Source organism: Caenorhabditis remanei, chromosome V (genome assembly GCF_010183535.1).
Source record: "Caenorhabditis remanei strain PX506 chromosome V, whole genome shotgun sequence".
Classification (NCBI taxonomy): Eukaryota; Metazoa; Nematoda; class Chromadorea; order Rhabditida; family Rhabditidae; genus Caenorhabditis; species Caenorhabditis remanei.
This window is the reverse complement of record NC_071332.1, coordinates 16,021,375-16,045,659: the sequence shown is the minus strand read 5'-3', so window position 1 is coordinate 16,045,659 and position 24,285 is coordinate 16,021,375. Positions and strand designations below refer to the sequence as shown.

General features: G+C 36.5%; 8 protein-coding genes across 8 annotated transcripts; 3 read left to right on the top strand and 5 right to left on the bottom strand.

Moving 5' to 3' along the window:
• Positions 1 to 1,266: 1,266 nt before the first annotated feature.
• GCK72_020477 (uncharacterized protein) lies at positions 1,267 to 4,689 on the top strand (the record flags this gene model as incomplete). Its single annotated transcript, XM_053733596.1, has 9 exons — positions 1,267 to 1,821; positions 1,870 to 2,143; positions 2,190 to 2,248; positions 2,296 to 2,648; positions 2,696 to 3,521; positions 3,570 to 3,915; positions 3,972 to 4,046; positions 4,103 to 4,315; positions 4,361 to 4,689. 9 exons carry the CDS (start codon positions 1,267 to 1,269, stop codon positions 4,687 to 4,689), a joined length of 3,030 nt encoding a protein of 1,009 aa, XP_053582509.1.
• A 1,269-nt stretch (positions 4,690 to 5,958) lies between these two features.
• GCK72_020476 (uncharacterized protein) lies at positions 5,959 to 7,723 on the bottom strand (the record flags this gene model as incomplete). The annotated part of the gene is made up of 8 exons (XM_053733595.1): positions 5,959 to 5,998; positions 6,045 to 6,169; positions 6,215 to 6,318; positions 6,363 to 6,513; positions 6,562 to 6,898; positions 6,942 to 7,275; positions 7,324 to 7,561; positions 7,610 to 7,723. The coding sequence occupies 8 exons, from the start codon at positions 7,721 to 7,723 to the stop codon at positions 5,959 to 5,961; spliced, it is 1,443 nt and encodes a 480-aa protein (XP_053582508.1).
• Positions 7,724 to 9,631: 1,908 nt separating this feature from the next.
• Positions 9,632 to 11,865, top strand: GCK72_020475 (uncharacterized protein; the record flags this gene model as incomplete). Its single annotated transcript, XM_053733594.1, has 6 exons — positions 9,632 to 9,701; positions 9,747 to 9,812; positions 9,859 to 10,016; positions 10,062 to 10,351; positions 10,395 to 10,507; positions 11,807 to 11,865. The coding sequence occupies 6 exons, from the start codon at positions 9,632 to 9,634 to the stop codon at positions 11,863 to 11,865; spliced, it is 756 nt and encodes a 251-aa protein (XP_053582507.1).
• A 2,284-nt stretch (positions 11,866 to 14,149) lies between these two features.
• On the bottom strand, positions 14,150 to 14,967 carry GCK72_020474 (uncharacterized protein; the record flags this gene model as incomplete). The annotated part of the gene is made up of 3 exons (XM_053733593.1): positions 14,150 to 14,523; positions 14,576 to 14,834; positions 14,884 to 14,967. 3 exons carry the CDS (start codon positions 14,965 to 14,967, stop codon positions 14,150 to 14,152), a joined length of 717 nt encoding a protein of 238 aa, XP_053582506.1.
• Positions 14,968 to 15,660: 693 nt separating this feature from the next.
• GCK72_020473 (uncharacterized protein) lies at positions 15,661 to 17,348 on the bottom strand (the record flags this gene model as incomplete). The annotated part of the gene is made up of 5 exons (XM_053733592.1): positions 15,661 to 15,770; positions 15,820 to 15,997; positions 16,045 to 16,441; positions 17,163 to 17,215; positions 17,265 to 17,348. 5 exons carry the CDS (start codon positions 17,346 to 17,348, stop codon positions 15,661 to 15,663), a joined length of 822 nt encoding a protein of 273 aa, XP_053582505.1.
• Positions 17,349 to 17,919: 571 nt separating this feature from the next.
• Positions 17,920 to 19,029, bottom strand: GCK72_020472 (uncharacterized protein; the record flags this gene model as incomplete). Its single annotated transcript, XM_053733591.1, has 3 exons — positions 17,920 to 18,213; positions 18,269 to 18,914; positions 18,968 to 19,029. 3 exons carry the CDS (start codon positions 19,027 to 19,029, stop codon positions 17,920 to 17,922), a joined length of 1,002 nt encoding a protein of 333 aa, XP_053582504.1.
• Positions 19,030 to 20,067: 1,038 nt separating this feature from the next.
• GCK72_020471 (uncharacterized protein) lies at positions 20,068 to 20,636 on the bottom strand (the record flags this gene model as incomplete). Its single annotated transcript, XM_053733590.1, has 2 exons — positions 20,068 to 20,346; positions 20,394 to 20,636. The coding sequence occupies 2 exons, from the start codon at positions 20,634 to 20,636 to the stop codon at positions 20,068 to 20,070; spliced, it is 522 nt and encodes a 173-aa protein (XP_053582503.1).
• A 760-nt stretch (positions 20,637 to 21,396) lies between these two features.
• Positions 21,397 to 24,227, top strand: GCK72_020470 (uncharacterized protein; the record flags this gene model as incomplete). Its single annotated transcript, XM_053733589.1, has 6 exons — positions 21,397 to 21,476; positions 21,519 to 21,700; positions 21,959 to 22,242; positions 22,296 to 22,462; positions 23,231 to 23,918; positions 23,976 to 24,227. The coding sequence occupies 6 exons, from the start codon at positions 21,397 to 21,399 to the stop codon at positions 24,225 to 24,227; spliced, it is 1,653 nt and encodes a 550-aa protein (XP_053582502.1).
• Between the last annotated feature and the right edge of the window lie 58 nt (positions 24,228 to 24,285).

The following is a 24,285-nucleotide window of genomic DNA, read 5'->3' as shown; positions in this document are numbered from 1 at the left end:
TCAGAAAAGTTTAAAAAAGTATTCCTTACTGAAGAATTTGAGTTTTTTGGGTTCTTCGTGGCAAACTTTCAGACCTACACCCAGGAGAATTTATTTTCCCTTATAGGATTATGTCTTTATAAACATTTTTTGAACTTCTAATTCTTATTTCTCTGCCCACACTTTGACAAGCTTCGGAAATCATACATGTTACATGTAAAACAAGTCCGAGTGTATATTTATACTTGAGTCTTTCTGTTTCAGTTTTTCTATTTGCATACCTTGAATGTCATTCATAATTCTTAGGTTTTTTTTAATTGATGAAATAACAAGGATCTACAAAGTAACGTTTTTATCAGATCACAACCGCATCACTTCATGTCTTCAAAAGTTGAAAAATTACGATATTTAAAAAAAATCGTCTTTTGAAAATGTTCATGTAGCTTGACGAAACTTAAATTTTCAGAAAATTTTGCACATAATTTATTTATGGTACATATACAAATGACAGCTGTCGGAGAATACTGTAATTTTAATGACACAAAAATAGATTTCCTAAGATCGATTCAAAAAGCGGATTACCGCCAATCTCCTGAATTCCGGGAAGTGAGACAGTACATAAACTGTCATTAGGAAAGAGGTGTCTCCAGTAATTTGTCCAGTAAGAAAGGCTCCACCCACTTCTCTCCGAGAATAGGCCAACAGTTTTCCGAGTGGTTTGATTTCTCGTGGCACAACTCGTCATGATATTTTCAGCGGTACTGTTTCTTGCTATCTGTTTTGCTACGACCGTAAACGGTAGGAAAATTGTGATAATTTACGTAATTCAAAAATGGGCGGTGCTTAACTTCAGGCCAGCAATGCCAAAATGGAGGCACCCCAATCAATTCGACTCTTTGTAAATGCCCAGGTTATGTTGGTGGAGATCTGTGTGAAACTGTAAAGTAAGTTCTTATTATTGGTTCACGAACACTTGCCGGGGGTGTTGAAGAAGTATCTAATTAGTTCGAAACGGTCTCGAAGCGGAAAACATGATTTGCAGTTCTTTTCAGACCTGCAAAGCTAAAAACTTGATCTTTTTCAACGACTTCCGCGCGAAATTCCAAAAAATTAGATGCGGTTTTAACAGCCTTCTGAAAGTTTTTGGGTTACTGTAGAGTTCGAAAAGTCAAAACCTCTTGTCATTCTAATAGTGCATAAGTGTCATAGAATGAGATGATGATAAAATTTGATTGGCACGGGAAGGTTTCCAATGTTAAACTATTGATCATCCGGTTTTTTAGATGTATGCGCTTCTCGGTTCCTGACAAGAATCGATGTGCCTGCGCACCCGGATGGTACGACAAGTACTGTGGATTACGTGGATGTATGCCACCGAATGAGGATCATGTGAACATTGACCTTCGATCCCTCATCATAGTGTTTAATACGAAGACTTCAATGAAGAGCCAGCTGGATGCCTTGAAGACAAATTTCAAAGAAATGATCTCAAGAATGACAAAAGATGCAAATGGTGTTTATGATAACTGGATTGAAAGTTTCATTGTCTATGGTTTCGTCAATGTCCAGTCCCAACTTAAAGTCCAAAGCAAATTCATGTACTCTGTTGACGACGTGGTCAAATTTTTGAACAGCTTCACACTTTATGATGGAGACGACTCCCAACCTGTGATCACAGCAGTCCAGGCTGCTCAACAAACATTCCCTAAACAGAGATCCCATGCTACAGTACTTGTCTTCACTGACTCTCCGTCTTCTGACGCAACACCATGGTCCCACAGATTCACTGACCAGAATCCCGAGCAGCTCGTCCTTCAGATCTCACTTCTTTGGAAATCAAGAGTAAGTCTTAGAATTGTTTAGGTACATTTATTTAGGCGAAGTTTTCAGTACACATTCTTCCTTTCCTTACCAGCTGGAACTGACTACACATCAAATGGTGTCGATGTCTATCGCCGTCTTGCTCTCACAAATCATGGAGACACATTCTTCATTCAAGACATCAATGATTTCACCAAAGCACTTCTATCAGTGATTGGATCCCAATATTACTCTGAAAATGTGGCAGTTGCTTATGGAAAAACTGATGACGAGACATTGACAACTTATGTGGATAACGCGGGGGATACTGTTTACTTTTTAATCACAATCGACCCGTCAACTAGTAAGTTTTATTGATGCGAGTAACATTTTTGATGTTATTCTTTCAGAATCCACTTTACCCACTATGGCTGGTGTGAACCTTTACGCAGAGGGACCATCTTATAGAGTAAGTATCTTAAAAGTGTCGTGTATATACTAAGTGCTAAGTTTCAGCTCTACACCAGATCCAGTAGAATCGGCGATACCGTAACCATCTCCAATACCCCTGGCTCCAAGTACAACTATAGAATGTTCTTGCAATCTAAGCGGACTCTTATGATTTTCTACAACGATGACATGTACATTGATGTTGGGAATGGTATGCCGGTTATCGGTGTCGGCATGTCTGCTACCATGCAAACATACAATTTCCCTGATTTTGAAAGTAGCTCATATGAATTGAGAACTTTTGATGGGCGGTTCCTCCGAGAGAAAATTTACTCCTACGTGAGACCCCAACTGGATTGCACATTCCTCTACGGATTCCCATCTTGGGACTCTGGAAATTGTCCACCAGGTCCAGCGACGTATGGTTATGCAATACTGATAATATAACACAAATCAAAAATTTCAGCTCCGTCCACGTGTTCTATTACAATGGATACAAACAACAAAGAGTGTCGACGGCATACTGTATCACTAGTAACCACAATCCCCAGGACACTTACTTCCACAACATTTTGAAGTCTCCTCAAGATATTTACTCAATGGCCAGAGAGAAACATGAACTTCAAATGGTGAATGAAATTTCACAAGCTGATGTTCTCCAGTGCAAAGAGAGAAGTATTGATGCTATCAATGACCCAAGACTGAAAGAAGCAAAGCAACTCATATTCATTCTGGAGCAACACATGGACAACGCTCAGATCTATAAAACACTGGCGAAAGAGATCAATCAAATAATCTACTTGACAAACGCCACCAACGCTGACACCTACGACTGGGAATTCACATTGATTTCTCATGATTCAGCAGAGTCTCATGTTATCTTGAGTGCCTATAACCCAATAGACTTTGGGGAGAAATTCCAGAAATTTGTGAATAACCTTCAACTATTGAATAACCTGCAGAACACTATGGGCCTGTTATCTATCGTTCAAGCCCAAAAGATCACATTGAGGCCTACAGCTCAAGTGTATTATTTCACTAATCAAGCTGTGAAGAGTGTGCAGAATGTTGCGAGAACATGGGATATTGTGAGCAGAAATATGGAGGTTAACTTCATCACTATTGCTGATGGAGTCACCACTGAAATTTTCGCTCTGCCAAAGGAATTAGAGCTAATCCAGAAAATGACAAATGGACGGATTATTCCAATCACAAAAACTGAGACAACGTTGCTTCCATTGTTCAAAGATATGATTGGTGTGACAGCATTGACAACAGATAATGAGCAATATGTAAGTTAATTTCCGACATCAAAAATTTTCCAACAAATCGTGATTCAGAACTGCCACGACACCCCTCTCGTCATCGATGGTTTCTTTGAAGACGGCGCGGATTACTCGGTGGTACAAGTGGTTGGAACAGGGCTGAAAACTGTTCAGATGCAAGACTCAAACGGAGCAATTGTTGGTGTCACCGACTACATCACTTATCAAAATCCCAACTTTGTTTCCATGAGAGTTGATAAGTCGAAATTCGCTAGTGGGGTCTGGAAAATTTCTGCGTTGACTGCCACCGGTGGTTGCCAGATTACAGTAAGACACAAGACTACAGTAGGAATGATTCTCGGATTCACTTCTTCTAATACCGATGACGCCACAGTGACTTCACAGATTATCACTCAGAGAAGTAGGATTCATTTTTTGAGATCAATTTTTTTAATCAAAAAAATTTTTTTATTTCAGGTAAACTGGATAGTCTCCCACTTTATGCTGCAATGAAAGTCACCGACGGAATTATTCCAACAAATCTAGAGATACGTGAGTTAGCTTCCAACAGACTGTCAAAATTTTTTTTTCATTTTTCATGGTTTCAGAAATCGTTAACAGAAAGCGATACGATCAACCACAAAGCTATACAAACTCAACTGTCATCCAAAGAGATTCCAATTCTTGTACCTACAACTTGTTATCAGAAAGCATTGTGGTCCCGAAGAATGAGCTGACAACGTGGACAGTCACTGCATACAACAATGCTGGAAAACTGGTGCTTCACAGAATATTCTATTATTATCAACACCTTCCTTCAGGTTTTTTATCTATGTGAGACACCTAACTAAACACAATTCTTACAGACGCGTCGGTATGCCACGGTGGGGAAACTGATAAGTTCGGAAGATGCATTTGCCCGTATATGTACACTGGAGAGTACTGTTGGGATAGGTTATGTGTGCCACCTGCCACTTTGTCGACTGGAATCTGTTGCTGCACTTCTGGTGTGCATGGCGACTTTTGTGAAGTTGTGATTTGGTTCCAGGCAGATAACAGTACCCAGCAACAACTACCTGCTTTACCTACTTCCAATCCATCTACCACAACAATTCAAACGACAACAAAAGTTTCAGCAACCAGTTTCTTTATCCCTTCATTTATCTTTGCATCACTTTTATTGTTTTTACTTTAAACTTTTTACTTAACATTTTTGCGAAACTCAATGAAAAGTTCATAATAATATTGCGATTCGTAATATTTTATTTTACATCAGACGAGGGGGTCTGATAAAAGTATGCATAACATGCATGTCAGAGAAGAACTAAATTATAGTTTCGTGTTTACATGTGAATTGAGACGGTACAATGGCAACAGTTACGTATAACAATTCTTGATAGCAAAGTTAAATTAAGTCAAAACGTAATCAGGCGAGGTATAGTTTTACAATAGAGGGGGTCAAGAGAAAATTTTTTTTTTCCATGGCGTTATTCCAATGTCCAACTAGGTTCAGTAGAAAGTTTTTAGTGAACAAAATACAAAAATATTTTTTTGATGCAATCTCGTTATTCACAGGATTCATTGCAGTATTGTTTTATGAAAGTGGTTTTCTGTTACTATTTTAAAATGGGCAGCGCACTGAGCTTTCCGCGAAATTCAGCGTTTTGTCATCCATATTACGATGAGCGAATTCATTTTTTAACATTCACAAAAACCGAGCTCTGTGGAAATGGAAAAATTGATTGGTATGGTGGTTTTTTGAAGAATGCGTCGATTGTTGCCCTGGTTGCTGTTATAGAAGATTTGACTAATTTTTAAAGTTATAAAACTGGCTAAAAAATAAATTATGTGATAGTTTGTTAATATTCAAATTATTCAAATTCAGGTAGCAATTAACATAATGTCTTTTTAATTTTAGAACTATTGGCATATTGTTTTGTTCCCAAAATAACCGATAACAACTTGATAGTATTCTTTTCAACTTCTTTGGCTATACACGCTTCGGATTGACTGGTATTGTTATTTTTATAAGCGACAAGAATTCAAAAATAGTAAATATTAAATTGATTTTTGTGTTGAATATACTATTGAAATAATACAGAAGATGCAGTCGTTAAAATTTGTTTCGGACGTCCGAAAAAAGAAATCTGAATGTTATTTATCAAGAAACCATACTTCCAATATTTCTCACAAATAACTGCTGGTACCTAGGAAGAAACACGCATTGAAATATCATATTGAACATAATCCATTAAGTCTTATAGCTAGAATAGTGTAGAGTTTGCGCAAAAAATTGATATCCTTAGAATATTGTCTTGTGAAATTTGAGGCAATGGACAAATGTAGCGCTGGGAGAGGCTATTAACAAACGTGTAGCTCTCGGTATTTGAGCTTGAATGTGTAAAATAACTGAAGTTTATTTGGATGCTCAAATTTATTCACAATTATTTATCACACATTAGTCTCAGTTGTCATAAGGAATCCATGTGTTGATCACATTCTCGCTGAAATGTTTTTTCAGATTTATCATTATTCTTCGGTATAACTCACTCCTCTGTAAACGCTCTGAACTGGAGCACCTGGCTGCTTCGATCAGTAAACGCATAGCTGAAAGTCATATTATATACATAATTCGGGCTGGGCTGCCAACTGAGTTCATAAAATGTTCCGTTTCCCTGAAAATATATTTTGGACTCATTACATTTGTTTGTATTCCTTACCTTAACCCATCCAAAGTCCCAAATGTTTTCTGCTTCGCCGCCAGACAAATCTGTGCCTACAGCATTCCAATCAATCTCCTGCCTTATAAACGAGGTGAGTGGTCCTGAAACTTTTTTTCTTCAAAACTTCATTTTCTTGGAAACCAACCATGATCTTGAATCGTCATAATTAAATAATCAGTTTCCAAATCAGGTACTGTCATAAGTGGTAGCGCAACAGTCCCATTTTTTCCAGACACTGGAATATTAGTGGAGTAGAAAAGGTAGTGACTATAATACGCTCCTCCGTTGGTGGCAGCCTGAAAAGAGAAATGTTGATTTTTTTTCAACAAAGTTTTCATTCTCACATATAAAAAGTTTTGATCAATACCGAAAGAGCAATATCCATTTGTCCTCGTTGCAATATCATACATAGTTTGCGAATATAATCCCCCTGACGGGACTTCATGAGTGACCACATAAATATAAATGTGATGTTTTCGAAGTTTTGCTACTATATCGTCGATATTCTGCTCGTTCGGATATCGTTTCAATAGGATTAACATAGCAGATCCGCAGATTGGAGCTTTTTGGCCGTCATTTATAAATTTTTGAATAATACTGAGAATATCACTTCCAGTGCCAACATCAGTGAATCCGAGGTCAGAATCCGGGAGGTGAGCTTCGACTGAATCCATGACGTCACTGAAACAATTTAGAAAATATTAGCACTAGGAGAAAGGGGTACCTGAAGTTTGTATGATAGAAAATATCCTCCGCCTTACGCAAATCAAATCTAACATTAGCAAATACCACCGACTTGTTTGAAATTTCCTCTCGATGTTGATCAAAATGACTCCACACTTCCAGCACGTCAGTCGGATTCAAGTCATTGGAATATGCAAATAAGAACGTCGTTGGTGACGCCGGGCTGCATGATTCGTCATCTGGTACCAAACTAGACGGAGTTTCACACACAAAACTCAATGAGACAAGATTACCATCGGCGGATATCCATTTACCAGTAGAACTTCCGCTCACCAACATGTACACGTTTTTGCCAGCAGAGAGATTTGGATTGGCTGGAAATCTAGGGATTCTGGGGTTTGATTTATAAAAAATAGGTTTACATTTTGCAAAATTGTTATAATAACTTGCTGCACCACTGTTATCGTCCCATGAACATGAATTTGGATTTGATGTTACACAAGTGAGTCCTAACCAGATTGGACGGACAGAGTGATGGGAGTTAATTAGGTTAAGAAGTGCTTGATTGTCCGTATTTTTGTGCACTGATACTATATCTCCTTTGATAATACTTCTACATGTCTTCACCGCCTTGACATAAGTCATCGCAGTCTCATAGAGCTGAAAATATTTGTAGAATTCAATAAAATATTTTTATAATCTATATACCTTAACACATTTCGAATCATTCAGCAATGTGAAACCATCTGGACAAGTAGGTCCGGTACCTGCTGCAGATAGATTTCCAAAAAGATTTAGTAGAAGAAGTCCGAGGAGGAACATTTTTCAGAATTTGTCTGAATCCTCAAACAATAACGATTATTTATGAAAACGAATGCGGAAATGTACGATGCTCTCTTATCGGTTAACGCCTTTTTAAATTGACTTTGTGATCTTTTCTGTGATTCGAGAAGCGGAAATCGAAAAATCAAAAGTATCATATACCGGAGATGACGAATGGGTTGGTTGTAAAGTTCCGGAGAGAAAGTTCATTTTATTTATCTTCAATAAGTTTTAAATTATGATTCTAATTCATACGTGTCTACCGGGCCGGCCCTTAACTCGCTTTAAACTTATTATTATTATGAGCTGAAAAGTATACCAAAATGTAGATCTGAACAAGCTCAATGTCTGTGACCTATTACGGGCCGGATGGGAGATCGTTAATGTACCGCGGGCCGGGATAAACTGCCGAAAAACGCAAAAAGCCCAAAAATCCATTTTAGCTCGTCCCGCTGTACACTATCAACTAGCTAAAGTCTATATCAAAGAAAATCGGTGAAATTTGCGAGATATTCAAAAAAAAAATTTAGCCAAATAAAAATAATATTTTTATGTTTTTCACAGAACCATTTCTCATCATTGCTTCAGACACATCTTGGGTTTCCTACTTTACTTATTCATTGATGACTGTCTATTTGAGTATGTTATTCCAAATACTATTTTTCTCCATCTGTTGTATTTATTACCTTCTTATATTCAAAAACTCCCAAATATCAAGTCAAACTCGTCGTCTACAAATCCGGGCATTCTTCGGGCTACTTGGCCAAACTTTCATTCCAATACTGTTCGACGCACTACCAATGACTTTTTTCTTGAACCGTCAGAATCCTGATCAATACGATCAGTATAACAATAACTTGATGTCCCTGTCAGTTGTTATACACAATGGAGCAACCAGTTTGTGCATCCTGCTCGTACATCATGCATACAGAAAGTTTTTGGTGTCTTTCATTTGGAGAAGCGATCAAATCAAAGTTACAGTAGTTCAGACCACTAGTATTATTTCTAGTAAAACTTAAACGTATTTTCAATAAAAAATTTACTGATTGGTTCAATTTTTTCTGTTTTTGCAGAGCTACATTTCCAACTACTCCTACATCCCGAAATATTCCGAAAATCAAAAAAATATCAGCAATAAATCGTAAAACTCCAGTGACATAGTAATCTTAATCTAGTGATCCGGACTAAATCAACTTCAAGCGTCACTGCTTTCGTCAAGCTTTAGTTTGTATTTCTATTTATGTAATGGTCTCAAAATCCGGTTTATCGTAAGCTTGGTATCTGTTTTATCCACTTTCTTATCTGATCTGCTCGTGAGTTTTGTTTTTATTTGGCAGAACATAGGCGACAATCGTGAAAAAAAGGAAATCTTCGAATGCATGTTGAACTTAAACAATCAATTAATCTCCCCAAGATTTCTTGTCATAAATTCTTTGGGAATGTAGAAATTTTCCATCACTGAATTTTGCATCACAGAATTTGACACGCGGAAGTCGGAAGTGGAGACTTTTCCAAATCCACTGTTACCATAAGTAAAATGTTGGGATTTTTATGCTCGTTGAGTAGTTATAGATTCAATACAGCTAATTAACTTCCGCACAGCTCTGGTACACAAATATTTATTTTTATGACCACAGATTTTTTATCCGCTAATACCACATTCTAGAATCATACATAGTATTTGCGAGGGAGGGACTTCTACAAATCTTATTTTTTTATACCTGCATGTTAATCCTAAAGTATTGTAGTTAAAGTATGAAAACAGGCGGATTTTGAAAATCTTTCACTTTTTCAAAAGCATTTTGATTTACCAGGACCTGAGTTGCCATGTCATTTGGCCACTGCGTTATTTGTGAAAATGAATCAAGTGATAAATTGGTCCGACCCGGTGTCTGTTATAAGTGTAAAATGTTTTTCTTGCGAAGTGGTCACGCAAGAAAAATGAAAAAGTGCAAGAAACAATGCAAAGAAGACGCAGGTTATACTTTCGTGTCGAATTACAGTTTCTAATAGTTAATTGCAGATCCAATCAGGTTTTGTCGCAGTTGCCGACTCCAGAAATGCATCAATGCTGGAATGGTTTTTGAAGGTTTTTAGTGTCAGCCCTTACGTACATTAATTAAAATCTTCTTCAGAGTTTGGATGCTCTCTAAAACCACGGAAACCAACCAAAAAACTACCAAAAATCATTGAGGTGGATTCCCAGTTCAATTGTTTCGTGCAACTTCAAACTTCTCAATGGGACACAAATCAGAAATATACTGTTTGCAGTAGTGATGTTGGTGCAGCAAAGGTAAATTAACCTCTTCTTTTTACTAATCTACAGTAGAGCTTCCAGATCAGCCAAAAACTGTATAGGCCTGCAACTCCTTTTGATATAAATTTATCTCTCCATATCGGGTTCCGTAATGCAATCGACTGGGCTAACCGGATCGATACATTCCGTGGGTTAAACTCAAGAGAGAAGAAGTGTGTGACCGGAGAATTCGGAGTCGGTTTCATATTGATTGATCAGGCTTTTAAAAATGCTCAAAAACCCTTCGCTGAGGATACGTGGTTCCTGCAAAATGACACGTATATTTCTGACAACTCAAAGTTGATGGACATCACTTCACAGGAAGAATCAAGGTACTCACAATATAAATTACTTTACCACTGTTTTCATTTTCAGAAATCGTTATGAGTTCATTCAGGAGTTACTACTCATGCTCAAGAAACCATTCCAAGATCTGAAAATCGACGCAATCGAATGTGTGCTTCTGAAAATTCTCCTTCTGTTGACTCGTAAGTGTGTCTTCTTCAACTTTTCAATATTCTTTAACTAGCACGTTTCTTATTACGGTTTGTTTTCCAAGACACCGACGAGCTAGTTCTCCGGGTTTATAAAAAGGAATGACAACAACAGTACGATAAGACTGTTTCGAGGCGTTGGGAAAGAGTGTTTTTCAGATTTGCAAAGGGCCGGACCGGGCCGATTTGAGAATTTTCACCGGCTCGGCCCGGTTTTTGATGAAAATTTGACCGGCTCCACCGACGGACCGACCGGGCCGGGCCGGCAAATTTCTCTATCTAGATTCTGTCATGAACACAGAAGTTTGACGGATGGTAAGAAATGTCGCAGAAACTATTAATTAAGTGACGGAATGAAATTTTCTCAAAACTACAGTACCCTTTAAAATTACTACATGTTCATTAGGGGGTATTTGAGTTTAGAACTCGGAAGAATAGAACTGTGACAAAATAAAACTGTGAAAATATAGAACAGGAAAAAATAGAACTGTTACAAAGTGGAACAGTGAAAGTTAGAACTGCTACAAAATAGAACTCAACAAAATAGAACTGAACGCAATGGAACTGCTACAAAATAGAACTGCTATAAAATAGAACTCTACCACTGGTTTTGAAAATGCTTTTCGAGCTTATCTAATATAATTTTATACAGTTTTTTGTTGACTATTAAATAGACAAAGACTTTATCTCCATAAAATAAGTGTTTTTAGTCGACTTTTCTCCTCGAAAATTGGTTATAATTCGTCTTAAAAGTCACGAATGCAAACGCGCTCCATTCGAACTAGAGTTCTATTTTGTAACAGTTCTATTTTGTAGCAGTTCCATTGTGTTCAGTTCTATTTTGTCAAGTTCTGTTTTGTAGCAGTTCCATTTTTTCGTAGTTCCACTTTGTTCAGTTCTATTTTTTCCTGTTCTATATTTTCACAGTTTTATTTTGTCGCAGTACTATTCTTCCGAGTTCTAAACTCAAATACCCCCGTTCATTAGCTTGTTTCTCATGGTACCATTCATTGACCCATAATTTCAATTTTCGTGAAGCATGCAAATGAAAAGTAGAACTGCAAATTGTTTTTTTAATATCAAAAGCATTTTTGTGCCAGCAGAACATTCTTGAAATTTCACTTCGAACATATTGGTTTTTCAGGTTTTCTTCGTTTTTTCTATCATTTTTGTGGTGTTCCTATCAAGTTTTGTCGTTTACTGTCAAATACAACAAAAGAAAACAACAAAAGTGAGCAAAAATGACAAAATTAAAGATCTTTGTGCAGAGTCGGATATTCTTACAATATACAGGTTCTTCAACACCTTATAAGAATTCCGATGTGGATTCTCAGGATCGAGTCAACCACTAAAAGACTAGAAACACAAATAATACTGTAACCAATACCGCTGAAATTTCAGCATCTTACCCAAGAAGAGTGACTGTTGAAGATAAAGATGAAATGGTTCAAAGATGTATGTTAAATCTGATGAAATACTCAATCGATAAGTCTCTAGAGGACGGTCACGTCCGATATGGAGAAATTATTTTACTGCTTGGTTCGATTCGATCTGCAGTCAAAGTATTCTATAATTATACCAAAGTGTTAGACATTTTGGATGTTTCTCAATTTGATATATTCGTCAGGAACTGTTTTCTGACATAGAGTAAGATCTCAAAAAGCAAAATTATTTTGCTAAATAAATTACTCAAAAAAATCAAAAATCGCTGCTCTAATCTCTTTTAAAAACGATGTTAAGCACCATCTAAGCATCATTCTATAAAAGCATACTGTAGCGGATATTTATTCCGATCTCTTCAAAATAAGCCTCGAAAATCCAAAGCTTAGTTTCCTATCTTCCCACTCAAATATTTTTTAAAATAAACTTTTAATATGAATTATTATAAAACTTTAACTTACACGCATATTAATTAATCAAGCATTGTCCTCAACATCTTTCCTGTTTGATTTATTATAAATTTAACATTTTCGGTGGCCACGTCCATTTCTTGCGGCAGTGCTCGAAAATTGAACGCAGCTGCGTGTGCATAGAACATGTGAATTCTTGGTAAAAAAAATTTTAATCAATGTCATGCAGGTGAAATATTTCTGCTACTAAGCCTTAAAACTAAAAATATAAATTCATCGCTTCTCCAATGAGTTGCACATACCGTCACGGTATGTGGTTACCGTGGAAGTTTTCTGGAATCCGATTTATTTTTCGAAATGACTTTTCATTTTATGTCAGTTATTTAAATTCCGATTCCTATTTTTGGAACTTATATTGTTATTGCGAAAACGCCGAAGTCAATGGAAAAGGTTAAGTGATCAATGCTCTTGGTACACTTTACGTAAGTGAGACGTTTCGTAATTACTGTGAAAAAATAAAGTTTGGCCGTGGATTTTCAAAAAAAAAATTCGCGGGCTGAAACGCAAGTGTGACAGGGAGTTGTGGGCGGAGCTTCAACTGCAAGCGGCGCGGTTGAAATTCCAGCTGATTTTTTAAGGAGCAGCATTGAGATAAACTCATGTTTTGATAAAAGTTTTCAACGTTTTTCGTGTATTTTTGCATATTTCTCTTTCATTTAATCAAACTCAATGTTGCTTGTTAAAAAATCTGCTGCGTAGCTCCCTGCCGCATGTGAGTTTCAGCCCGCAAAAATATTTTTTTTAATTCTTGATCAAACATTTTTTTCACAACATGATAGTTATAAAAGGTTTTTATTTCAGATCAGTGTTATTCGACATTGAAATGTCAATTTTTGCTATTCCAATTATCATATTCCCTATCACATCTGGCTATCCTTTAGGCGTTTGGTAATACATGGGTGTGCCATTTTGGTTAATGACGTATACTGTCTTAACTACTCTTATTTGTATGTTCTAGCAGGTGTTTTCAAGGAAAAAGCCATATGATTTCAGCACTGGGTCCCGCAATAGTCATGTTTTTCGAAAATCAATACAACCATCTGGTTCGTTTTGACTCGGAAACGCAGAGCCGTAAAATTAAAAGAGCATTCCATTATCTTATCAACTACTTCCTGGCATTTACCATGTCTGTTCCATTCTTATTTCTGAATTACAATTGCAGCAGTTCACGTGGTGTCAACAATGTTTACTGGAAACTTAGATCTTGTATATTCACAACTTTCAGTCATAGTTACTACAACTCATGGATTGTGCTCAACTCTTATCATGTTGGGGATACATAAGCCATACCGTGATGAAACTATGAAAATTCTGACTTGTAAAAAATTCACATTTGCAAAACCTTCCCACAATTCACGTGTTCATAATTATAACTGAATGAAAAATATTTTTTCTTTTTTTCTATAAATTATCTTCTCAATCACTGATGGCATTGGAACACCCTTCATTTGCTCGTAGAGCTCTAGTTTCGACAGAATTCTCGACTAGTGGTACTTTTAAAAAATAATGTGTCTTCAAATGTCAATTTTATCGGTTGTAACTACAATTTTTTGGTTCCGATGGTAGTTGAATTATGCGCAAGTCCTATCAAAGTCTGGATTCATTTTCAGACGTTCCACATGTTTTCTTAATTGAAATTGTTTATTTATTAGTGGTCAATAACAAATAAAACAATTTTTCACAAATTCTAATAATAAGTTGTCATCGATTTCTACTCAAGTCCCAATCAACAAATCTTGCAAGTGGTTGCACAATACCTTCTTCTCGTTTCATCGGTATAAAAACTATTGGTACAATAACCATTGGCAGCCCACGCAGCACAAGCAGAGGCAGAATCTCCCGGATACTTGGTGCAAGTTGGTTTAGATGGGTTACTTCCATTGCATCTGCCACATGTCTTCTTACAGTATTGATTCACAAAGTCTTGCATGACAACATTGGTACAGATAGTGATATCGTTTGCACAGTCGGTTACTCCATCAACGCATCCTCCATCGTTACAGAATCCACAGGCGGCTGGGCAATTCTTAGCGATCAGCTCACGCCAGATTGGTGACGAGCATTGGGAAGCGGTGATCGAGTTGCAATCCATACTTGGGACTATAAAGTTAAACATTATATTTTGATTAACCCGGAAAAATTGAAAACTCACAAGGAGCATTTGGACAGTTGTAGGCTGGAGTCAAGCAGCACATTCCACAAGTTTTAGCACAATTTGAGATTGCGGCCTTCTTCATATCTGCACTAACAGCTCCTCCATTTGCATTCACACTATAGCATTTGTAAGGTCTTTGAACACTATTTCCGGGTAGAGGGAAGCCAGCGTTTGGAGACGATTCTGGGTAGAACACTGCGCAGGCTTGATCGGAGATGGTGTTGGCGCAAGCGGTAGCGGAGGAGGTGTAGACACCCTGAAATCAATTTATTAATTTCATAAAAACTCGTTGCATGAAAACTTACATTAACGGTACAGGAGAAATCATCAACAATAGCAGCCAAAGCTATTTCCATGAAGATAGATAAAGATGCCAAGAAGAAATTCATGATGAGAGGATGAAGTGATTATCCTAACACCTTAGGCATCTTTTATACCAAGTCGATATTCGATCTCTATGAGTTTTACGGATATTTGGACAGCTTTTGAACTCTGAAAGTTTCAACATTATATTTGATATTTTATGTTTAAAAATCATATTTCTTGTTTTGACAGCTGTTACGATGTGGGTGTGAGAACTATTATACGTGGGAGAAACAAGGAGAGTTTACCAAACTAGATACTGTATACAGTAGCGGTCATGAGCGAGTATACCTCTACACTTTCATGTTTATCTCAGCTGAAACGTGTCCCTTTTGAATAAACTTTTTTTTTAACGATAGCTGAAATATTCAGTAAAACTGACATAAGTTTTTTGTTTGAAGTGATATGCCGATTTTTTTGATTATCAATTTTTCCTGATCTTGATTTCAAAATCCGAAAAAAAACTTCTATTTTTGAACTGGAAAATGTTGAAGCTTCATAAAAAAAAATATAATATTGAAAGAGTGCTTGCGAATATGAAAAAGTTTTCTGATGCATTCAATTGTCCGGTTCGATCACATATAAATCCAATGAAGAAGTGTAAACTTTTTTTTTAATGAGTTTTCATAAATGAAGATTGAAACAATTCATGAGAAAATAATTTTATTTGTGAATTTAATGTCCAGAAAAGCCAGCAAAGCGAATAAAAAACGTTAAAATCACAAAATAGTCCTGATCGTGGGCAACTCAATTTGTCCTGTAGTTTGAGAGGTGCTGCTAGTCTTTGCGCATAACCCTGCTGATTTTTTTATCACAATGTTCAACATTTCTGAAACAAATGTTTTGTGTAAATTATTATAAACTACTATCTATCCTACTTCTCGCAGCAATTCTATACTCTCTAACAATAATTAATATAATAATTGAGTCCATTGCTGGATATATATTGAATAAACTCATTATCGCGCCGGCAGGAAGACTAAATTCGATTTGAAAAAATGGGAGATAGATAATGAGAATCAAAGGAGAAAATAAGAAGATTGTGGGAGTGCTGATCTGGAAAAATGATTGGAAAAGTATTCTAGATGTTAACATTTTTATACCTGGAACACTAAAGTTTTGAATAGTTGTCTGTTATGATGCTTCAGTGCAACAGAAAAGTTAGCAATTTTCTCTTCCATTTTTGAGTGCATATTCCATCCACAATAAATCATTACTCCGTATTGAAAGGTCAATATTGAGTTCATCAAAATTGAATACGAAACATTCTTCCACCTAATCGAACCATCTTCTGGGTCGTAAGCTAAAAAGGCTTTCACTGGAATTTCTTTGACTGAAACACTATATCGAATGAACATTTCTTCTTCAAAATATTTTTCTGCAACGTCATCCATTTCCATTAGACTATATGCTCCAATCCACCAAATCCCTCCGAAGAATATGCAATAAGCAGCCCAAATAAGAGATTTGCAGCCACGGAAGTATGTCAGGTGATTAAGACTGTAATATATTTTTAAGGTAAGTTTAAATTTAATAGATACCTAAACAACGCCCAATACCGATAAATAAACTGTACAGCTAATAGAGATATAGTCACAGAGTAGACTCCAGCATACATTGCTAGAATTATTGTAAAATGGTTTTTTTAATTGGTAACTCACATATAATAACATTCAAAGTCTCTTTGCTTAGACCGAATGGAGAACATAAAGAGAACAAAACAAATCCATTATTATAAAAATGAAGATTCGGATGGAAAACTGCTTCCAAGCATGTGAAACCAATACCGACAGTAGTAAAAGTCACTATTAGATATTTGTACGTTCCGAATATTTTTCGAATACCAAAAAGCGTCAAAAATACCACAATAATTCCGAGAAATGAGCTGATTAAGAAGGCAAACGTTCCAACTGTTTGAGCTATAGAATTGAAGTGAAGAAAGCTTGTGGGCATTTTGAAGACTGAACAATGTTGATTTATATTATTGTCTGTATATTCAACACCGGTTTTTCACTTTTCAGAGAAAGAAAAAATAAGGGAAAACAATATTCGTGAGAGCGAAAATGATGACTTGGTCTAGACATTGTATACAGAAACGGAAATGTATAGTATTTCCTGTTATGACTTGAATGCTGTAGAACAGTCGATGCGTGCCCAACTTCGTCACCAACACTGTCTCACCGTATCATAAGAGGGAGCCTTGTTCTGTAACAAAACTTACGATATAGTCGAGCATGATGAGCCCTCCAGTGATGCGGAGGAGGTGTAGACACCCTGAAATCAATTTATTAATTTCATAAAAACTCGTTGCATGAAAACTTACATTAACGGTACAGGAGAAATCATCAACAATAGCAGCCAAAGCTATTTCCATGAAGATAGATAAAGATGCCAAGAAGAAATTCATGATGAGAGGATGAAGTGATTATTCCAAAACCTTAGCCGCCTTTTATACCAAGCCTCTATTCGATCTCTATGAGTTTTCCGGATATTTGGACAGTTTTTGAACTCTAAAAGTTTCAACATTATATTTGATATTTTATGTTTACAGATCATATTTTTTGTTTTAACAGCTGCGACAAAGTGGGTGTGAGAACTATGTACGTGGGAGAAAACAAGGAGAGTTTTCCAAACTAGATAGATAATATCTATTATATCCCGGTAGTCCGGAAGTTGAGTAGTGAAAGAAAATTTTCTGATTTTTTGGCACGGTGCCAAAAAAAGACTTGACCGAGTGCCAAATTCGAATTACACGTTTATTTTTCGTATCTTTCAATATAAGAAAAATTCAAATCTTTTCGTTACGGACATTACGCCCGCTTGTGATTTTTGCAAAAAAATCATATCGAAATAAGTTCGAAAGTTTAAATATTCATTGAAAACCCAATGAATCTATGTTTATTATATTCAGAGTACTTCTAAATAGTATTGCCTCGTACAAAGTTGAGACGGTTAAATATTTTTTATAAATTATTGGTTCATAGCAAAGTACAAATAACATCATAACGTGACAATTTCCTCACTGAAGCTCTACTTGGTACAGATGACTTATCCATCAATAAAAAATCGAACCGGTTAAAACAAATGTGATGTACTATTTGTAAAACTTTATCTGTTTGATGTGTAGTCTTGAAAAACCATTGTTTCTTGTTCCGTCCTGTAGAATTAGGTGGGTAATATGGGCTGCCAAGAAGTTCTACCAGTTTATCATCTTCCTTAAACATCTCGTATTCGATATTAAACTTTTCGAATTTTGGTGAAGTGATTGCGGACTGAAATGTCGTTTTAATTATAATGGACTGGCTCAAACTGCTCACAAAAACTCACAAATTTCAAGAGATCCATATCTTCTGCTGTGATCTCCGAAAACATGGCATTAACTGTTGTGAAATGACAAAAATGAAGCATAGCGGTGGAAATTGAAAAGTTTCGAACGCTGAACCTCTTGGCATCATTAAATTGTTCCAGATTAACTACTTGGTCTAGATTCAATTCTTGATTTTTATAAGTTGTGTTGAAAAATCGAATCTCTTTCAGAACCTCGGAATCAAGACAAGGGAGAACGTGGTTTATTGCCTCGCTGTTGTGAAATCCCATATCAAAGTATTTGGTTTTAATTTTCCAACTTTTCTTCTTGAAAAATTCCAGAAAATTCAGTTGCTCAGTAAATCTGCTTAGACAAAGATGAAATCTCTCCAAAGGTGTCTTCTGATTCTTCAATACTATAGAGAAGTCGTTATAAAACGCATCAATATAGTGTGAGTTCTCCACAATTTTCTCTTTATTCTCGCAGCTAACCATGAAACCATTCTCATGTGGGGAGTAGCAAACAAGAAAATTTCCAGATGCGAGAATCCAGTTGACACTGATCTTTTTGGATTCTAAAGTGACATCCACGGATTTCAAGTTAAAGTCGGGGCAGGTATCATCAATAAAATCACGGAGATTTGAACTAACTTTGCGGAGGGTTAGGCTGGAATTTTTTATTGATAACTAAATTGGTTTTGAAAGTTTTTTAAAACTCACATTGCAGGGAATCCTACGAGGTCCAAAATTTCATTCATGGGAACAGTGTGCAATTGGTCCATAGCAATCAAAAATGTTTCTGAACTGAGTAGGAGCACTGTGGTCTTTTTATACAAGTAATGAGCCGGTCGACTGATAAACAAGAAAAAAGATTGATAAGAAATGTTCATCTTGGTTTCGCAACACGATGTTACGAAATTCTTTTTGTCAATCATACACGGATGGTTTTATTTTGATAACCAAATTAGGCTTTCGCGCCGTCGGCGCGTTTTCTCGCGGCTTCACCACTCGAGTTCACGTGAAAACATTTTGATAATTTGAAAGTTTGGAAATGAAAATAAAATGAGGACATCCTGAAAAACGACTAATCCACAAATAGAGCTCCGCGACAATTCGCAACTGCGACATTCCGCAACTACGACACTTCGCAACTGTTCATTTCGCAACTGCGACATTTCGCAACTACAACATTTCGCAATCATTGAACTAGCAATAGTTTAACCTAGTTTTGTCAGAAAACGATTCAGACAACTTTTTCTTCTATTTAATTGTTTTCAAATATGTTCACAGATCTGGGCAGACCTTTCGGTACACTCAACACTTTCAACTGACCCAAATATGCAAATGCGGTGTAGTTGCGAAACGTCGCGGTTGCGAAATGTCGTAGTTGCGAAATGTCGTAGTTGCGAAATGTCGTAGTTGTGAAACGTCGCAGTTGCAAAATGACTAGCGGCGAAATGTCGCAGTTGCGAAGTGTCGTAGTTGCGAAACATACGTGAGTTGCGAAATGTCGCGGTTGCGGAATGTCGCAGTTGAAAAATGTCGCGAGCCACAAATAGAGCCCACACGCGTTTTATATACAAGATTGATTCGTGCTCTTTTTTGTGGTCTGCTAAAAGTGTCATACATACTATAACCTCAAAATTTAGTTTAATTTAGTTTTGCTCAAAACCAATGAAACCACAAAATTTCAACGAAGAATCACGCAACAACATCGGCGTTACTCGACAATGTTGTTCATGTGCTCCTCTTTTAATTGTTTTTATAACCAATTGTAGTGGGATATCAAAATGGAATCTTTATTTACAACAATACATTTTTTATTGATGAATCAACACCTCCTCAAAACGATTCAAAGACACTTTAGAAATTTTGATACGATCAAACAGGAAATTAGAAAAATGTTCAAAATGAATACATAACTCTTGTCGATCATTGTTAGGAATTCTGAAAAACCACCGTCTCCGTCTATATAAATCATTCATAATATTTTCGAAATCATCATACGGAGTACCCAGAAGTTCCACTAATTTGGCATCGTCCTCCTTGTGTTGGTAACCAATATAAAATGATCGAGCACGCCGAGATTTTAGGAATGCCTGAAATATTCAGAGTAAGGTTAACATCTTTCAGCAAATTCAATTACCTTCTTTAACCGGTATAGATCCTTCGCTGTGAGTTTTTTCAGTTCGATATGAACTATCGCTGCGTGAAAAACGCTTTTGAGCGGGATCTCAACTGCAAACTTGCTCAATACCAACTCCTTTGCCTTCTTCCACTGCTCCAAATGAATGATCTTATTGGTTTTGAAAAAGCGATCTTTATTCCTCGCATTCAAAAATATGATGTGTTTCAATAAAGTTGAATCAAGAAATCGTAGTACTGGCATTACTTCTTTCTGATACACAATGTTCATAAATATCTTTTCGACTGGAAGTGGATGGCTTCTAGACCCCAGAATTTCCTTGAAACTGGTGAAAAATCGAGAAGCGACTGGTTTCAGCTTCACATCTCGTTCAACATTATTCCGAATTGTCCCACAAGGTAAATTATGTATAAACCATATAGAACAAAGGTATGGCTTCATTTTTGTAGTTGACAACTTTTTTGTACGGACACTCCCTTGAGAGTTATGATCATTTTAAGGGGACAGACTCGACCTTGTACTGAAAGGTGGCGATTTGAGGGAGAAATTACTTTGTCGATATGTAACTTACCAGGGAGAGCCCGTACAAAAAAATTGTCAACTACAAAAATGAAGCTCTACCTTTGTTCTGTATGGTGTATACATAATTTACTTTGTGGCACAATCAGCGATACCGTAACACCCTCTCAAAGTTGATTATTTTCAACTGAAAAATTCAAAGAGAACATTGTGATTGGTTTCGCATAAAAAGTACCTACACTGTTTGCATCCCATAAAAACTTGTGTCTACACGAACTTAGGATCCTCTTGGAAAGATAAAACAGTAATCGCGACTTTCGGATTGCATAATAAGTTAGGTTCCGTTGTGACTCACCTATGAGGATAGTGATAAAACTGTAACTTTTTTCCAAAATGACGCCTTTTCCTTATCAGTAGGTCTTTTCTTATTTCCTACACTCTATACGCCTGTTTCGATTCACAAACACTCCGTTTCAGAACAAACATGAACCATGGAATTGTGTTATCTGAAATGCCTGATATTGTTCTACAAACTGTAATGAATAATCTGGATTTCCGGTCTATGTGAGTAGTTCTTTAAAAAATCCCTAACTCAAATATCTTCAGAATGATTCTACGAAAAGTGTGTCGACGATTTCAATGTTTCATTGATGAAACTGCTCCACCGTCCTCTATTTCAGAGATGACACTAGCTATGAATTCTAGAAGATTTCGAATAGAATTCTACGATCCCTGCGCAATTGCAGAACAGAATATGATTAAAATCAAGTACAAGCATTCGAAGAAAGGTTGCTTGATAGCAAAAAAAGTAGGCAACAAGACCAAAGAGAGGCTTCTACAGAACCAGAATTTCTTTGATTGCTTCTGGAAAGACTTCCAGTTTATTCTGAAGCACCAGAAGTCCGCGTTGAGACATTTTTCTATTTCATTCGAACATTTACAATATGAATTGGGAACCTTGGAGGAGAATAATTTGGCAGAAATTTCTTTGAAATTTATTCAAAATCTCGAAGAATGTTTCAATTCAAGGAGTAAATTGTTTCCAGTAAGGTATCTCGAGTTGAAAGTCAGCGAGGCATCTGAAATACAATCGATCTTACCTCTGATCTCTCCTAATTTCTTGGAAATAATTACAATAACTAAAGGAAAAGGAGAAACCAATAAAGTTTTGGAATTGGATGAAGTGGCCGAACTACAACAATGGAAAGTTGCAACTGGTATCGAGATAAGTCACCATGTGACATTACCCATGAAACATTTTGCTCATTTCTCAAAAGTAGAGATTTCCCTCGAAACAGTTTCACAGAAAAACTTACGATCTGTTATGAAGGTGGGTGATTTTCATAGAAATTTTGTTTTTCTTTTCTAGTTTGACAATTTCAGATTCTCCTTGGCACAAGAGCTCCAGAGCGTTTTCTGTTAAATCACAAGATAAATGATGTCGATAAAATTAAAGAAGTATTTGGCAACCCATATGCAGGAAATATAGAAGATCATGAGAACGATAAATGCTGGTTTTTCGGAATCCCTCGAAATAATGATGAAGTCTTGTTCGTTTATTCCACTATTTTTTCAAGAGTTTCGTTCAAGAGAGTGTCGGTGATTGAAGTGCCTTTTGATGTTGTTTTCCAGAATTTTTATGTGTAAAAATAACGTTTCTCTTGTTTTATTTCTATGCTTGTAAATACAATAAAGTTTTTTTCTGTAATAATAACTATTGCGAAATCGCCCACAACATGTGTAGTTTGCCCTTCCCTTCACACGTAAACAAATATTGCATTTCCTTTGTCTCTCTATCTCTCCGTCTTGTCAATTTTATCACATTTATTCTATTGATTTCTATTCTTCATATTTCCAACATGACAACTGAAGTTTCGCTACCACAGCTTCCTGATATTGCCTTATCCGCAATTATGGAGAAGTTGAATTTTCGTTCTTTGTGAGTTTTTTTTGAAAGATTGCGACTCACAGGATCATTTTTTGTACGAAACCGGAAATCTAGTGAAGCGCGTTTGCACACTACGTGACAGGTTGCCAATTGAGTCGCCGCTCAGCCAAATCGCGTGCTTAAAACGTGAACGAACAATAGGGAGTTAAATTTTTCGCATTTTCTTTCATTTTTCTTCCTTTTTTCGGTTAAACCTCGGACAAAATATATTTAACGCATCAAAAAACTTTGAATACATTTTTTGAATTTCGTGCTAATTTTACGCTTATTTTTTTAGAGCGTAGATGCTTCATTTGGAATTTCCATGACCCTGTGGTAGCTTGCTTGTCAACAAAGCGCAATTGCATTTAAAAACAAGTTAAAATTTCAGAATGTCTCTCCGAAAAGTGTGTCGAGACCTTCGCAACTTCATCGATGACACTGTTCCAGCAACATCATTAGAAGATTATTGCATTACTGTAAACTCAGAAAAACTGGTTCTGGAAATGACGGACTCGGATTCCAAATATATAAAAACAGAGTATACTGTGAATCCACTATCCGCTGAGTCGACGGAGAAGATGAATCAAAATTCAGCTGAAAATTTCTGGAACGACATCGAGATTATTCTGAGGCATCAGACAAAGGTTGTGCTAACCTCGCTTGTTATATTTTTGGAGCTGCCAGAAACTTCGATCTCAAAATTGGAACGTACCATTCTTGAAAAAAACCACTCCTCATTTCTAGCCAAATTCCAAAACCTTCTGAAGTCTCAGCACCAACTTCTCAGAGTCAAGCACATACATTTTCTCGTCAGATATCAGGAAGAAATTATGTCCGTCCTGCCGTACATTCACTCAAAATTTTTGGAGAAAATCACAATTTATCCGAAGCGAGGAGAGTCTACGAGAGAGTTGGTATTGCGTGAAGTGGTCAAGTTGGAGCAGTGGAAGGCAGCAAAAGAGCTGGACACTATCAGTTTCTTTATGATGGAACCCTTAGAAAACTATCTTCATTTTTCGAGTGCAAAAATCCATATTGAAAATCTCACACCGGAAATCATACAGCAAGTGAAAGAGGTCAGTTTGACTCATGACAAACGGAGAACTGTATTTTTTATTTTAATTTTTTTTTAGAAGTTCCTCGAAAACCCTGCCATGCAAAACTTCGAACTCCACCACGAACCATGTTACAAAAATCGAGAGTTCAAAGAAATTTTTGAGAAAATTTTTGATGGAGAGTATGACGATCAGACTTATGAGCATCGCTGGTTTTGTCGGATACCTGGGAATAATGAAGACGTGATTTCGATTCGAACCACTTATTTTTCATGGATCATTTTCACTCGTATCAAGTTGTCAAAGATTTATGAAACTAACCAAGATTGATTCTTTTTTTGAGAATCGTTGAATTTTAATAAATGTTTTCCCTTTCCCAATTTAGATT